A 17,589-nucleotide genomic window follows, 5' to 3' on the forward strand; every position below is an offset into this window, starting at 1 on the left:
AAATTTGTTTTATTATTATTTTTTTTTAATTAGGACAAATTTTGGCTCTAGTCTAGAATCATACCACAATTATCAAATAACCGCATAATATTTGGGTTAGGGTGCGAGTTTGGGTGTGAGTGGGTCAAGTATTGTTATATTCATTATTTAATAACAATCCTTGACCCACCCTAACCCAAGTAATGTGCATTGTGGTAGGATTCTAGACCAGCGCCCAACTCACATTGACATTGTGGTTGGGGTGTGGGTCAGCATTTGTTGGGTAGTATTATTAAAAAATAATACTGGACTCACCCAAACTTTATAACCGACACCGTAACCTAAATATTGTTTGTCGCTTTAATAATTGTTTCAACGCCATGGTAGGATTGTATAGACCAACGCCCACTATTTTTATTTTAACGTCGTTACAAATACAGGTTAGTTAGCCTCTGGCAAACATTCTAGTTAAGATGCATTTATCAGTTTATTTTGCTGAAGTCAGACTAGTGAGTAGGACTACATGAGTATGTGTGAATACACACTACCGAAATTTGAAACCAATAATGTCGCATACTGTGAATTGTAAAGGTGGGATAGAATGTGGAATCACATTTTCTAACCACATATTGTTGGCGGGTAAACTAAATGACACCCCTATCAGTGGTGTGCCAATGTGCATTTCATTGCACATTATGCCAAAATCTTGTGTGTGCACTGTGCAGTACCAAATTTTGAGGTGTGCAAACAAGGTTTATGCATGCTTGCAGTTCTACAATCTAGCACAACTCAAACTTTTATTTGGACAAATCACTAAATCTGGCGCTGGTCTAGAATCCTACCGCATTTTTGCCCGGGGGTTTATATTGCTAACAATATTTGGATTAGGTTAAGAGTTTGGGTTTGGTGGGTTAATTATTATTATAATATTTAGTTTTACATATTTATGCCTTCCTTGTAAATTCCACTTGGACAACTCGTTTCATTAGTGTTAAAATAAATGTTGTAGGATTTTAGACCAGCACCGTTTATTTTGCTGCAGTCAGACTAGTGAGTAGGTCTACATGAGTAAGTGTGAATACACACTACCGAAATTTGAAACCAATGATGTCGCATACTGTGAATTGTAAAGGTGCAGAATGTGGAATCCTATTTTCTAATCACATATTGTTGGTCGGTAAACTAAATGATAGCCCTATCAGTGGTGTGCCAATGTGCATTTCATTGCACATTTTGCCAAAATCTTGTGTGTGCACTGTGCAGTACCAAATTTTGAGGTGTGCAAGCAAAGTTTTATTCATACTTGAAGTTCTACAATCTTGCACAACTCAAACTTTTAGTGGATGTTAGGTGTGCAAATCACTAAATTTGCCGCTGATCTAGAATCCTTCCATATATTCGTCCGGGCTTTATGTTGCTAACTATATTAAGGTAAGAGTTTTAGTTTGGGTGGGTCAAGTGCTATTATTTTATTTATTCTTATATATTTATGACTTACTTCCAATTTCAACTTTGAAACTCGTTTCGTCAGTGTTAAATAAAAAATATTCTCAACCTGCATCCTACATTTATGTGTGCACACGAATTGCTTTTATGAAAATCTTAGTTGTGAACCCGTCCGACAATGCAGACTGATATGCGTGGATTGCTATAGTATATCAACCACTTTAGCATTTCTAAATAGGTGGAATACAGACTGTAGAGTTGGAGGCTGTCTTGCGACTCAACTAAATCACACATTTGGTCGGTGTTGCCCTCAAGTTTATTTTTAAGGAGGTTCAGACTCTGGTTGTTTTTAATGGACTCGCAGTCCTCGTCTATAATCAGGTCATTATAAAAATTAATATACTCAAATTTCAATCAAATTTGATAATTAGTTTGATAGACAATCACGAACAAAGATTAAATGTATGTTATGGCCTTATTGATTGCTTTCCTTTTTCTATTTAAGGACATCTAGCGGATAGCTGTGGTGTTGCACGACACCATCAAAGTGATTTGATTGAAATAGCATATATTATTATCCATTTTTTTGTTTACCTTGACTACACTTTTCAAGCAGTTTGGATATTATAAAGATTAAACTAAGTACAGAACTTATTAAACCAAGAATCAGTTTGTTTGGATGTTATAAAATGATAAATATATTTCACTATATCAAAAGCATCATCAGTATCTAAAAAATATTTTCGGTTTATTAAGCTCTGTACTTGGTTTAATCTTTCTCATTGATGTGCAACCAGAATCGTTTGTTTTCACCATTCTGATTCAGACAGATTTTGTTATTCGAAAAAAACTTTGATTAGTTTGGATATTTTAACATACTTGTGATCTGTACCTTTAACTTTTGAGAATGACAAAAAATATTTAATTTATTTTTAGGTTTGGAAAAATTAAACATAGCCTGTTGTTTTTTAAGTTAGTCCAATGTCTGACACTGCAACTGCTCCGGAAACGACAGAAAAAATAAGTAAAAAGTATGTGCCATTGAATTTGTTAAATCCTTTTCAGATGGTTACCTTTTAGTCATGATAAGAAATAGACTGTTTTATAACTTTTTCTTGCAATGTTCTCATCGTTCATTTAACCCTGGCCAAATTTTGAGTAAATCAATTGCTCAAAATGGATTTTGGCGAAGAGAATTTATTTTGTCGAGCTTAATAAGCAATTCTAATGGGTCCTCCAATAATATTCTTTCTGGGTAATTCTTTTTATGAATTACATATGTATTTTAATGTTAAATAGTAAATTGATATGATTTATACAAAAGCTAAATAAACAAAACAATTGTTTTAAGTTTTGAATTAAACTTGTAAATTATTTACAAATAAAATATTTTGCATCAATGCAAATAGTGAAGAACAAATAATTCTGGAGTAAAAAAAACAGATTTTTGATTTTTAAGTTTGTTTTTTACCCAACTGATGGAAAATTTTGCTTTGTTTGTTGAATATTCAATTTATGATTTTTAATATTTAGATGTAAAATAATACAATTGTTTTTTTGTAGTGAACAAAAGAGAATTTTAAAGGCCCAACAAAAAGCGGCCGAAAAAGCGGCAAAGGCCGAAAAGGCTGCCCAAGCCGCTGCTCAGAAAGGAAGTGAAAAACCTGAACAGAAAGATGCTGAAAATGAGGAAGAAGGCCTTGATCCAAATGTTTGTTCATTATTTTACAATTTAGTTTAAATTGTTTTGTTTAATTTCTATATATATAAAGATTGAAATAAATTTGTTTTGATTTCATTATTTAAAAATTTAGTTTTAAGTTTTGTTTGAAGAATTTGTTTTTCTGAATAATTATTTTTTTTACTGATAACTACACTGGGTTACTAAAAGATCACTGTCTTAAATTTAAATAAAGCACACTGTTTTTTATTAATTTATAATACTCTTTGAGTTTGTCGCGTGTAAAATGTAATGCTAGCAATTTATGTATTTAGGATTGGTTTAGCTAAACTACGAATTTGAAATAAAAAAAAACTTCAAAAATATGCTCTTTTCATGCCCTACAAATATAAAAAAAGCCTGCAAAAACTACTTTCTAATCACATTTAAAAGTAAAGAAGTTTTTTGAGTATTGATTAAATTTTAATAGGCTAAACCAAAAAAAAATCAAATTTTAAGAATTATTGTTTTAACTTATTACTTTTATTTGTAACAGCAATATTTGCAAATCCGCAAAAACACGATCAGAGCACTCCGCGAAAAGGGAGAAGAACCGTATCCTCACAAATTCCATGTTTCAACTTCACTGACCGAATACATCGAAAAGTATGATTATTTGGAGGAGGGTTCACATTTGACCGATGTATCTGTCAGCATAGCAGGTATATATATTTAGTTCTGTTGTTTTTAAACCCAACTCTATAATTGAATTTAAAAGTCCTTCAGTTGCAAAACGTTATTAGTAGGGCGAATATTTTTTGACCTGTCAAAAAAAGTCAAAATTTTGTCAAAATTGACACGTTAGGTCAACATTTCCTATTTTTTAGGTCAAAAAATATTAGCCTTAGTTATTAGTAATAAAAATCCTTGGAAAAGTGAGATAAGTGTTCAATTTTCTCTTTTAAGGTTTAATTTGAATGCCAAATTATATATTTTTATGTAGATTATGACCAATATTTTCAGTAAAAATTACGTAAAAAACACAACTGGAGTTATTGTCAGTTGAACCACGCAACATTTTCTAAAGGAAAACTTATATACAATAAAGATACTTAAGCCATTATATTCGATAAAATTGACATTTCGCTGTTCACAAACGTTTCGGCAAAACCTCATGCCATTATCAATGTAAAAATACAAAAAAGTTACTATAGAAAAGATATAACCGACAAACGCACAAAAAAATAAAAGACAGTGATTCATTAAAACGGAAAAATATGTGTTCTTGTGTCGAAGTGACAATCAATAGTTCAACAGCATCTTTAGAACCTAATGCTTAAGAGCTAGACTAGAATCAATAATGAATATCAAAACCCATACAGAAGTAGTAGCAGAACTGATGATGCTTTTTTGCTTAACTATATAGTATTCTGCTTTTGTTAAATAAAGTTGTTTTAGATCTTTTTTACATCCTTGGTGGTTTTGTTTGGATCATATGATATGGAAAAAAGATCAACAACTAGAAATGTCGGAGCAGGCTTAGATCCCGATATTAACAAAAATAATAATAATAATAATATTATGATTAGTTATTACTTCATCAAACCGTACAGAAGTAGTTCTTTTATAACACAGTAACGGAATCACTGGATTAAAGAATTTTATGCTGCTGACTTTTGTATGGGCTTTGATAAAACCCTCTTTATTGTTTTAAAAGTTTCAACAGCGTGCTAATGAAAGCTTTTGTTCATTTCTTGAACCTGTTGTATGACTTGTAACATAGCACTTGTGGGAAATGCTTCCCTGAGATTAAGTTACCTTTGTATGTGAACACTTTGCTTTGTATTTCTGTGTTGTCACAGGTAGAATACACGCCAAACGCAAGGCAGGTCCCAAACTTATCTTTTATGACGTTCGTGGTGAAGGAACAAAGCTACAAGTCATGGCAAATGCGAAGTGTGTTAGAGTGTTTTAAATGAAAACATGTTATGTAGACCTATATAAGAAAATGCTTTCAATAGTGGTTTTGTAAGCTGATAAAAATGTCTAAAACTTAATTGCATTACAATTTTAGACATAAGTTTAATGGTGAAAATAACTGCCCAAATAGACGTTAAAAGCGACATGCTTTATTTTCAAACGTTTCGCCAAATTCTCATGCCATCATCAGTGAACTATTTGGGCCGTTATTTTCACCATTAAACTTATGAACAGATCCGTATATAGTGTTACAAAATTTTAGACATGTTGTCTAAATAAAAATTATTTTTAAGTAATTTCATACTTGCCAAAATCTTTATTTGCTCGCACTTTTTAGTTATTAAAGAAAACCCTATTCATTCTTAAATTTGGCTGAAAAGCCTTAACCTTTTGTTTTTTTTGCAACTATTTCTGTTTTACATTTTTAAAACTCACATCAGGATATTGCATTGTTTTTAAAATAATATGATATTCACCAATTCTATATCTATTTTAAGGATGTACTCGTCTGAAGAGGCATTCAATTTAGTGAACGAACGCACACGACGAGGGGACATCATTGGGGTTGTCGGTCACCCAGCCAAAACCAAGAAGGGGGAATTAAGTATTGTACCCACAGGAATAAAAATCCTATCACCTTGTCTGCATATGTTGCCCCATCTCCACTACGGTCTTAAGGACAAGGTACATTATACTTGTTTAATAACTATAATTAGGCTTGTCTTTATGGAATCCAAAACGTTTGGCAACAGGGGTTGCTGCTTGTTGGTCACAGTTCCGCCGATACCTTTATAAACAATAAAACTCAAGGTTTAAAGCGCGAGTAAAACACAGGATCAGACATTTTTCAAGATATATATGTTTCGCCCTAACTGGCATTGTCAGTTCCTTAATTCAAATGAATACTTAATAACTTACCTATCTGTACAAGAAATTTAGTCCCAAGCGCCAAAATAGATTGAATAAAGTTTTGCTTGACCAAAATTGTTTGGTAATTTTTTGTTATTTACAATGTCTTTATTTTATCTTAGTTCTTCACTATATTAACTCATTCATTACAAATATCTGAACAATAAGAAAAATGTTTTGTGCATTGTTTTAATCAAAATCATCTTCGAAATTAAAAAAACAAAATAAATAAAAAAAAATAATTGTGTCACTTTGTAACAATAATTTTAGTCTATAAGCACGATTTTATATGAATTTAAAATAGCTGTAAGTTTTTGGAAGATATAAGTGGTTAAATTCTTTTTTTGTAGTTTAATTACTGTATAATGATTGACCATAACCTGTAACACTAATAAATCGTTTTTCATGACTTTTGAAATGTTTTTAGCTTTAGTTAAAAATTTTCTTTATTTTTAGGAAACCAGGTATCGTCAAAGGTATCTGGATCTGATTATGAACAACGAAGTTCGAAACAAGTTCATTATCAGGGCTAAGATCATTGCTTATGTGCGATCATTCTTCGACCAAATGGGATTTTTGGAGGTTAGTGTTTGAAATAGATTAAACTGTTTTGTTAAAGTATAAGATTGACATTTTTCTGTTGCATCATAAGCACAATCTTTTTTGTTTTATGTTTTTTCAACATTTCCTTATAAATTATTTCTGCACCTGTAATCTTTAAAAAGTTTTTTTTTCGCTTGATAATGAATTGCAACTAGCCAAAAAAGTCAGTTGACAGGCTTGCCAACCCTACTTCTCAGTAACATTAACTGAAGATGATACAAGCTCCTATTAAAACGTCTTAATTAAGATGCTGTCGATTTACTCAAGGTTTGGCTTTGCAATACATTATCAAGCTACATTACAGAGCCGTGCATAGTGTACCTCAAGATCATGATGTGTGCAAGTTTGTTTTTAATTATTGAGATTTTTATCCAAACAGTATTTCACAATTGCATCAAAAGCAGGATGGTTGTTTATTAGCATTTATAAATAAAGGCTCTGACGTCCGAGTTCTTGAAAAACACTTCATTTAATTTAAAAGTTTTAGTCAGACATTACTTTCATTATTTTATCATATGCTTGATAATTTCATCTTATTTAAATTCACAAGTAAAAAAAATGTTATAAATTCTTAATTGTTTTAAGTTTTGTTTTAAGTCATGCGAAAATGATTAGCATTAAAAAACGTAAACATTTTTTTAGTAAATATTTTTATTATTTTCCAGGTTGAAACTCCCATAATGAACATGATTGCTGGAGGTGCGACCGCCAAACCTTTCATCACCCACCACAACGATCTGAACATGGACCTCTACCTTCGTGTAGCCCCTGAACTGTATCTTAAGGTGAGTTAATGGCAGGAAAGTCCGGTACCATCAAATCATCACCATATCCAGTGCTAACTAATGGCATCTGACTAGGTACACCCTGATTAAAACTAAAACGTTATTGCACTGACATGAGACATTATGGTTGAGATTTTATGTTTAAGCCAAAATTAAGTCCTTTTTTATCATGTTTAAAGTGTACAACAAGTAATTGTATACCTTAAAACAAAGTTACATACTTTTTTGTTGTCTTTCATAACTATTATCCTACTGTTTTCTATTGGATTTTTTTTCTCTGTTTTTTGTCAATTTCAGCGGCTGTCTCCTAAGTGTTCTTGATAGTCTTAAATACTAACCGCTGCGAAAGTTATGTAAGCAAATATTATTTTCAGATGTTGATCGTGGGTGGCTTGGATCGGGTTTACGAGATCGGTCGCTTGTTCCGCAATGAGGGCATCGACATGACCCATAACCCCGAGTTCACTTCATGCGAGTTCTACATGGCATATGCAGACTACGAAGATCTGATGACAATTTCCGAAACCCTTATATCAGGTATGAACTTACTCACATGGTCTATATAACCCAGCGGATCCCAAACTTTTCTAAATTTTTGCCTGGTGGACCCTGTTTAAAGCATAATAGAATAGACTAATGTTTAAAAACATTTGCTAAAGCCTAATCTTGAAAAACTTAAAGACTAAGTCTCCTTGCGGCCCGTTAGAAACTGCTGTACGGACCCCAGTTGGTCCGCGGACCCTAGTTTGAGCACCGCTGATCCAACCTGTTATGTTGGCTATTTCAATCCCCTGTAGTACTGTAAATTTACAGATTGTCAAAATTACTCAACGGGGCCTTTATTTTTGTAGTCATGGGCCGAAGCTAAAGTCAGAAAGGTCGTGACACGCCGTATTAAATTTTAAGTGACAATTTTGTGGCTAAAACGTGTAGTTTTTCAACATTTTGTTTTAACAACTGTTGATCATGGAATTTTTTGCAATTTAAGTTAGGATTTTTTTCCCAAATTATTGTTAATAGTTTAAGGGTATGCTAATGTATGGCGCATTTTGGCTGAAACGATTTATTTAAATCGCAAATAAACAGACGTAGCGGTAAAAATTTGCGCAACGCTTAAAACATTTTGGATTTGGTCTTGTGCCAAGTTTTGAAAAGAGGTGCTGGGCCTCCTAATTTGGATTGGCATGCCATTTTTGGCCCGTGGGCCAAACGTTGCTGACCCCTGTCTTAAGAGGTTAATAACCAACAGCTAGGGATGTTCAAAGTAGAATCCCAAGGTATTCTAGAATAATAGGTTTCGAATCTAGAATAACGAATCCAGAATAGCGAATCCTAGTATATTTTTATTAAATTATTTATCCTCGATTTTGTTTGGGGAAGGGATTAATCTTAATCTACCCTACAGGGCCCACAATCACAGCAATAAATCGCCCAAACAATTTTCTAACATGTGTAGTTGTGTACATTATAATAAAAAACTCTCTCATATGTTTCACATTCTTAACAACTGTCATTTGAAGCAGTTCTGCAAACTGTAATATGTCAACTGTCCAGGTTGTGTCCAAAACTTATATTTTTGCCAATAGTGAGAAAATGCAACACTGCACACAGAAGTCTTAAGCAATTCGGACCTTATTTTGAAAGCTTTGTTAATCTTATTGCTTCTTTTTTGACTAACATGATCTGTTATGCAGTCAAATAATGTACTACAAAGAATACAAAGTTATTATTGACATAACGAATTCTTGACAATTACGTTGTGCATAACTGCATAACTTCCCTGAATATTGGCCTAAAGTTGACCTTAAGTAACCCTAGAGCGCATTTTGTGGACGGCCAGCACGTTTTACAACGTAATATTACTTTTGCAACTTAACGCATTTAGGGAAATTGCGAACTCCACACCAGCCATTACACGTTAGCCGCTCGCCCAATAACGCTTGATTGACACTTAATTATTAGACGAACGTTATCGCGAGACGCGGTAATTGGTCGCCCGAAAAAACGCTGACACTGCACTACGAGGTTGCATTTAAAGCAAGCACTATAAATTGGTCGCCGCGGCGACAGGCCAACTTACCACACGCGTTTGTGCAATTAGGCGCAACAATTGGCGGTAAAACATTAAATTATATCGGTTCCAATTACCCGAAATAAACGGCAGAATTGGATTCGAATCCCATCTGGATTCGAATCCAAGGATTCGAGAATCCCTACCAACAGCCTAATGAATAATGCTTGAACTTAAGAAAAATAACTGAAGAATTTCGCAGACTGTAGCTGAATGGCAACCAAGATTATTTAATTGGTTTATCGGTCAGGGGTCGACGCCCCTTTGTTGAGTTAGTAAACAATAGGGTGTATCTTTATAGAATCCAAAACCATCGGCAGCAGGTTTTAGCCAGTCGATCACTGTTCCGCTGACGCGTATATTTACAAGTAAAACTCATAGCTGAAAACTACATAGTTTTTAACTATGAGTTTTACTTGTTGAGTTAGTAAATGTACCCCCACAAAACCGGAAACAAACCATCCTTTATTTTTAAACTAACCAACCCCTCATTCATACAAAATCCAAAAAAAAAAAAAAACTCAAATTTTCAGGGGGTAATTATCAGTGTGGTAAACAAGTCATTTTTAAATAACATAAGTCCCAGTCAAATCATTTGTAAGTAAATCTAAATCTAAGTCTAAGTCGAGTAGTTTCATAAAATTACAAGTCAATTCCGGTCCAAGTCATCGGTGTCCCAAGTCAAATCCCAGCCAGGTCATTATGAGAGCAAATAGACTTCAAATTATGTCATTTACATAAAAGTCATTTGAAAACAGTAACTCAAGTCAAGGCATTACAATACTGGTAATTACCGAAAGTTTAAGCAGTAACATTGATGCATCTCTCCCAGTGTTGTAAACAAGTGTTGTTGAAATGACTTAAGTCCCAGTCAAGTGATTCGTAAAATAACTTAAGTCCAAGTCAAGTCTTTTTGAATAAATAACAAGTCAAGTCATAGTTAGAGCAAGTCAACTTCAAGTCTAGCCCTTGTCAAAAATGTAAAACTTTAAATTATGAAAACCGGCAAACTCCTCCGATTATTATGAGCAACTCAAGTAAAAAATAACATAAAAGCAACATATTACAAGCAAACTTTTTTATACACAAAGATTTGGAAAATTAACGCAATTTTATAAAAAAATACTTGATTAAAACAATTTATTTTAACCCAAGTCATTTGTCCAAATGACTTAAGTCAAGTCAAGTCATTTGTCCAAATGACTTAAGTCAAGTCAAGTCATTTGCCCAAAAGACTTAGGTCAAGTCAAGTCATTTTCCCAAAAGACTTAAGTCAAGTCACGTCATTTAAAAACAGTGACTTAAGTGCTTGACTTAAGTCATTACAACACTGATCTCTCCTCTTCAGGTATGGTGAAGCAGATCACAGGCTCCTACAAGCTGACTTACCACCCTGAAGGCCCCGATGGTGAAGCTTATGAAGTTGATTATTCACCTCCGTTCCGCCGACTCAAAATGCTGCCCGACCTTGAAAAGGAAATTGGGATGAAGTTGCCCGCAGCTACTGAACTTCATACCCCAGGTTGACTGCGTGTTATATATGTACTAAAACTGGAAAACTTATTTTAATTACAAAGCTAAAGAAATTTATTCATACACAGTCGCCGGAAAGTCTTTAAATCTTTACAATATTCGTCTTTGATTGTTTAAGAATTGAACAAACCTGTGCTTATTTTTCTTCAAGTTTTAAAATGGTCTTTGAATTTATATAATGTGCAGCCTAATTTTACGTTTTGAAAGTGCCGTAGCATTTGTGTCGTCAATTAGCATTAATACTATTTTGTTTTTGAATTATACTCAAAACACGTTATGTGATCCAATTTTATATCTTGAAAAGCTATTAACTCTTTTTGTAAAGTTTTTGAATTTATGATGTGTGGCATTGTTATGTTTTTGTTGGCTTTTCAACTTAAAATTAACTCTATCTAAATATTACCGGCAATACTAAAATGCTTCAATAGACCTTCAATTTCTCAAAAAGCTAATTTGTTGTAAATAGTAAAAATATTTTAATACAGGAAACAGTTTTTTGATGCTAAAAATACCATTAAAAAAAATCAAAATTTAGATTGCTTTAACATTGCCAGTTGTCTCAGTGAATATTGATATAATAATTTATTTTTTCTGGATTGAGTAACTTCAAAAACAAATATTTTACCAATTATACATCGATATAACTTCAGAGGCAGCGAAACAACTGGAGGACATTTGCATCAAACTTGGAGTGGAATGTTCCGCGCCAAGGACTGCTTCGAGACTACTTGACAAGGTCACCTTGCTATTCATTTATATTTTATACAGTTGGATATGTCTATTTATTACAGGTCGTATGACTTTAAATATGTTTAAAAAAACTATGTCGTCTGGCTTCAGTATATTTCGATATTATAAAGAGTGGATTATCTTTAATATTACTGCAACTACTAGTTACATTAGATTTAACGAAATACCGCAAATCTTGTGCTAAAATATAAAAAGTAAAATATTTGGAGAAAAACGGTGGCATGGTATTCTGAATCCGCTGAAATCGTATATTCCTACTTAAAAGTATTATTATAAACTTAAGAAACAGGCTCATAAAGTATGTTTGCAATGTTATTTTCAGCTTGTCGGTGATTACTTGGAGGTGAAATGCATCAACCCAACTTTTATCATTGAGCACCCGGAGATTATGAGCCCTCTGGCTAAGTGGTAAGTGTTAGCCTTGCGAGAAAATGTCTTTATTTTTCTAATTTTTGGTCGTTGCTATCACCTATCACAGTGGTTTTCAACGTTTTATGGCTTACGGCACCATTCAAAAATAATAAATAGATTTTCGGCCCCCCGAATGGAATTTTCGCTGAGTATTTTACAGAAATGTCGCTATAAATGGAACTGCGACAACACAATCAACTTTAAAAATGTCATTTAATATGGTAATCGTACACAAATAGTTGTATCAAGAAGCTTACCAATTGAGCAAAAATCTTAAAAAAAATTCAAATACCTTTTGGCACCATTGAGCATTAAAAATGGCACACCAGGGCGCCGCGACACCCCGGTTAAGAAAAACTGACCTATAGTAACGAGAGATTATCCGACATTGATTTCTAGCTCTTGCTCAAACACTATTTGACTTACTAGAAGTTAGGCTAAACATTTATTTTAAATATAGTTATGATTTATTGAATGGCATTCAGTACAATCACCTGATGATACGTTTTTGTGTGTCCAGGCATCGTTCAGTGAAAGGTCTGACGGAGTTTTTTTGGAGCTAAAATCACGGCAATTTACAGATTAACATTCAGTAGAAGTGAGTACAATAACCTGATTTAATTTTTCTTAATTTTTTTGTGTCCAGGCATCGTTCAGTGAAAGGTCTGACGGAGAGATTCGAGCTGTTCGTGAACAAGAAGGAGATCTGTAACGCCTACACCGAGTTGAACGACCCGATGGTGCAAAGGGAAAGATTCGCTCAACAGTCGCAGGTAAAACACAAAATTTAAAGTAAAAAAAAAACTTAAAAAAATTAGTTTACTTATTTGCAAATAGACTAAGGTTATGCTTGGTTCAAACAAATTCCCACAACTCAAAAATAAAAAAGTTTTCAAAAAAATGCGTTTTTTTGTGAAAACCCTATTTACTGATTTAAAAAAGTAAAACATAACGCGAAAATTAAGGCTAATTAATTAAAATTTAGTTAAAAGGTATTTTTTGTGTAAGTTTTTATTTTTTGTTCAAAACTCTGCCCCCCAAAAAACACGTAGAACAGTAAAACAATCCGACCCTCACAAATAACATGCAGGACAAAGCAGTCGGTGATGATGAGGGTGTATTTTAATTTCATGTTAAAAGTGTTTTTGATCAAAACGCTACCTACTTCAGATTGGCTTGGATATGCTTCCTATGCCTTACTACAACCACCAGCCATAATGCTCCAATGTTTTTTGATAAGTTTCCTAAGTTTTTGAAACCAAAATTAAAAATAGCGACCAACTATAAATCCTATCTCCAGAAACCACTTTCGATTTATCCTGCAGGACAAGGCATCAGGTGATAGGCTGTTATTGTTAAAAGGTTTTTTTAAACAGTTTGCTACTTTTTTAAACCAACTGTAAATCCTATTCCCCCAAACCACTTTCAATTTACCCCTTAGGACAAGGCGGCAGGTGATGACGAGGCACAAAGTGTGGATGAGGGATTCTGCACTGCTCTGGAGTACGGACTTCCACCTACTGGAGGTTGGGGAATGGGGATCGACAGACTCACAATGTTCCTCACCAATTCAAACAACATCAAGGTACGTACTGAAAATAAGTTCTTCTGCTATGCATCTGTTTAGTTTTGTTGTTCTGTTTTTTTGTTATGGAAGAGGTTAGAAATCGGTTAAGGGTATTATTAACAGGAGAGTTAGTGACGTACTTATGGGTAGGGTTTGGGGCTAGGTAAAATGTTGCAGAGGCTAGATTCCGGCCAATTCGGCACTATTCCGACGAATTTAGGTATTGTTCCTATTTGAACTGTATTACTATCATTAGGTATTAGTCGAATTTTGGTTTTAATTTGAACTGTGTTTTATTCCGACGTTGATGTTGTTCTTATTTCGGTCTTATGGCTGGAGTCAGTTAAAAGTTTCTACATTTTAGGAGGCAACATCAAGGTACGTATTGTATCTCACAGGTTCGCACAGTGGTTCTTAACAATAAATTAGGCAAATCTAAACAGAAAATGCAAACTGTTAAATTGGTGATAGTAGATTTTCACTTAATAAAACAACGACTATTTACTTACCGGTTCAATTTTGCCAATGTTTTTATGGAACACTGGTCGGGGGTTTAACGCAATGGACTTGAGTAGCTTTTAATTTATGAAAGTAATTGTCCACCATCAGCAGTTTGCACTTTCTATTATGATTTGCATTTTGCACCATGTTCCTCACGGATTGAAACAACATCATCCTTTTGCTTGTTATTGTACCTCCTAACTTATGTGGAATTACCTATTTAAAAGTAATATTTGTAAATGGGCGTATTTGTTTTAGGATAATTAGTGGCACTTTTTTAAAACAAATTGCATTGAATTCTCGACAAGCTTTCGCCCAACCGTGCTTCATCAGGTCAAAGTAGAAATGAAAGCTAATTAAATGCACTAGGTATAGAAGCACAATGGCGCGAATAACAGGCGACGTCCGCCGATATGTCAGACTTCATCATTCTTATCGCCTTTTACTCTCGCTTGTGCTCCTACTTCGAATTTTACCGGGAGTCCGTTAAAATTTCTACATTTTAGGAGGTGCTACTTTTCCCCGCCATGAAACCCGACGAGCAACCGTCAGCTTCAGCTCAAAGCGCAGAAGGCGACGCCAACAAATTGGACGCCATTTAAGCGACTTTGCTAATTGCATGCCGCAGCCATAGGACTAAATTGTACATAATAGTTGGTGAACTGTTGTTTTTTTTTTCAATTTTTGACCCGGTTCCATTTGAAATTCCAGTTAAAAGCGAGTTTTCTACTCGTTTGTTATTATTTGAAAATGTGTTTGTTCCGAGCCATTGTCCGTTAAACAATCGAGTTCTTTCGTAGGTCAAATGTTTGTTAGCGCTTTTGAAGAATTTAGTCAAATAAATGTTGATAAATATCAAACAAGGGCCTGTTATGTTCACAAACATTATGAACAGTCTTTATTTTTAAATAGGTTGCAGAAAAACTTAGTTTAAGCCAGTGGTTCTCAAACTGGGGTCCGCGAGACAATTTTCTGGGACCGCGGACCCCAACAAAAAATTAACACGGCGCTCCTAGTTGAAGAAATTACTTCACCAAACCAAATTGATTATTATTAATTGTTTATTCACGTTATTGCACGCTTCAAGTTGAATTGTCCATTCTGTCGTCATAGTGTTGCGTTGTGCTAATGAGAATTAGGTTTTTACAGCTTGCTGCGCTGGGAATGTGGACCGTACGGTCGTGGTTTTCAAACTGTTCGTGATTGCTTCACTCAAATTAAGGGTTTCGTTAGACTGGTTAATTAGAGGTTAACATAGCCGAGCTGATAGCAAAGAAGCAAGTGCACCCGTCTCATTGATACCATTAAAAACCACGTGTTATTTTGTGTTTATTTTTAAGGGACCGTTTGCAATTAAAACAATTACTGGGGGACCGTTGCGTAATTTTTAAAAAAAAGGTTTGAGAGCCACTGGTTTAAGCAATTATATTAAAATTTAGGCTTTAAGCGTAAGTTAACGTGACAGACTATTTGTTGTAAAGTTTCTCAAGAACCGCTGTTCCAGGGCGACGATAAAACTGTGACATCGTTCAAATTAGTTTTTAAACTTACATAACATACGCTGGGGGTCGCTAAAGAGTCGTTATCGACCGGTATTCTAGTAAATATAATAAAAATTTGTTGGTTTAACTTTAATTTAATTGGTAAGATAGAAATTCTCAAACAGTGCGCCGATTTAATTTTTTAAGGGAAATAAATCACCATGTGTTCTGTCTATATGTTATACATATATCATCGAATAAATAACGGCCCTATTTAATTTCAGTTTTGCTAACTTATAGATAAACGATAAAAGTTATCCCTTTCGAACTGTTTTTGTTCCATATTTTATATATGATAACAGGCTAGCAACAGGGGGACTCTTTTTGCGCAAATCTATAACGTTCTTTGTAATGTTGCCATTGTATCGTGTGTCGTTACATCTTTTAAAAAACGAGAAAGTAATGTTTAATTTTTGCGCTTGACTTTTTGCGCTCCACATCACAGCCTGACAACTTGTGGAGTCAATTTCCTCACAACACGTTTTGCAAAATCAGCTCGATAAAAATCAATGTGTCTAGCACAGCAATTTGTTGTGTGCCCAATGCTAAAAGCCTCCCAAATTGCAATTTAGCCAATTCAAGGAAATCAAAACCCAATTTTTTCGCGCTTCGCGCGACCAGCAATACACTTTCATATTGTCTCCGTGGTATTAATAAAAAAATGCCGAATTGCTTTTCGTAGGGGCATAGAAAAATTACAAAAGGGGGGCGCGGCTAAAAAAAGGAAGAACCACTGGCGTATATCATGCAGGGATCGTAGAAACTGTTGTGTAAATCCATACTGTAACCATCAATTCATGATTCAACTCTTTATTCATTGTTGTGTCATAAAATACACTAATAATAATGAAATTTAACACCATGACCCTGTTGCTGCTTCAGTAGTCAGTACATTGCAGTATTAACGAGTTGAGTGTAAGCTAAGCTCGCCATTGAACATTTTTTTATGATTTTAAAAGGTTTTATAACATGAGTTAAAAGCTGTGTGGCCCGCTTACTCAGCAGTAACTGACAAACTGGCCCGCGACAGCAAATAGGTTCGTCACACCTGCTATAGGTGTACGTATAAAAATCCGAAAAAGTTATACAAGATTAACTTGCTTGGCGTGTGCGGCCCACTGTGGCTTACAGCAGGCTTACCACAGAATCTTTGAATATTTAAATGTCTTCGAATTGATTTGAGTATTGGAAAGTCTTTAAAAAACACCATGTTTTTCTAAAAGTCTTTGAAATTATTTTATGTGCACTCCCTTCAAGTTATTTGCGAAGTGCATTTAAAAACTATTTTTTAACTGTTTTTTTTTGGTGTGTTGACTATGGCATGCATTCTGTTTTGTTTTCATATTATTACATAAAAAGTGGATAAGCGATCCAATTTTAGGTCCTAGACTTAAAAAGGCTGTTAATTTTCTTTGAAAAATCTTTGAATGTCCGGACTTTTTTATAAAATTGTGTGGCAACCTTGTAGTGTGCAAGCATAGCACAAAAAAGCTTTTTTCTTGGCCAATCTAAACGATTTAAAATCGGCTAAAACCGTAAAGATTACTTGAAATTCTCCAAAAAATTGACAAAATAACCATTTTTTTTCCCTTTTTCATTGTCATCTGTAAAAGGGTATATCTTTATAGAATCCAAATCCATTGGCAGCAGATTTGTCAATCACTGTTTTGAAGCGTAAACAATAAAACTTTAAATTTATACTTTTGAGGGAGGTTAAATGTCAATTGGAATACCAACAAAGAAAATGAAATGCATTGTCGTTAGACGCGCAACCAGTATTCCATTTTTAGGAACAGTGCATTTTTTAAAAAGTGCGCATCGTGTTTTCCACGAGCCTCTGTTTGTTACCGAAG

At 34.0% G+C, this 17,589-nt stretch overlaps 1 protein-coding gene across 2 annotated transcripts; it reads left to right on the top strand.

Annotated features, from left to right (window-relative positions):
* Positions 1–2,359: 2,359 nt before the first annotated feature.
* Positions 2,360–15,052, top strand: LOC146162752 (lysine--tRNA ligase-like). 2 transcript variants are annotated; one of them, XM_083385751.1, is made up of 14 exons: positions 2,360–2,456; positions 2,989–3,136; positions 3,642–3,807; positions 4,948–5,041; positions 5,563–5,749; positions 6,431–6,556; positions 7,243–7,362; positions 7,737–7,899; positions 10,782–10,955; positions 11,617–11,702; positions 12,039–12,124; positions 12,774–12,900; positions 13,569–13,712; positions 14,702–15,052. In XM_083385751.1, exons 1-14 carry the CDS (start codon positions 2,407–2,409, stop codon positions 14,795–14,797), a joined length of 1,767 nt encoding a protein of 588 aa, XP_083241877.1. In that variant the 5' UTR covers positions 2,360–2,406; the 3' UTR covers positions 14,798–15,052. The 2 variants fall into 2 exon arrangements, with proteins under 2 accessions (XP_083241877.1, XP_083241876.1); XM_083385750.1 differs by lacking the exon at positions 2,360–2,456 and adding an exon at positions 2,496–2,680.
* Positions 15,053–17,589: the final 2,537 nt, after the last annotated feature.

Source organism: Ascidiella aspersa, chromosome 3 (genome assembly GCF_963924565.1).
Source record: "Ascidiella aspersa chromosome 3, kaAscAspe10.2, whole genome shotgun sequence".
In the NCBI taxonomy this organism is placed as follows: Eukaryota; Metazoa; Chordata; class Ascidiacea; order Phlebobranchia; family Ascidiidae; genus Ascidiella; species Ascidiella aspersa.

Excerpts from the sequence above, each read along its gene's own strand:
- LOC146162752 (XM_083385750.1), top strand. The coding sequence starts at position 2,508 with ATGATAAGAAATAGACTGTTTTATAACTTTTTCTTGCAATGTTCTCAT. Across the intron at positions 7,900-10,781 it reads TTCCGAAACCCTTATATCAG|GTATGGTGAAGCAGATCACA; the intron begins GTATGAACTTAC and ends TCTCCTCTTCAG. Across the intron at positions 13,713-14,701 it reads CCAATTCAAACAACATCAAG|GAGGTGCTACTTTTCCCCGC; the intron begins GTACGTACTGAA and ends TCTACATTTTAG.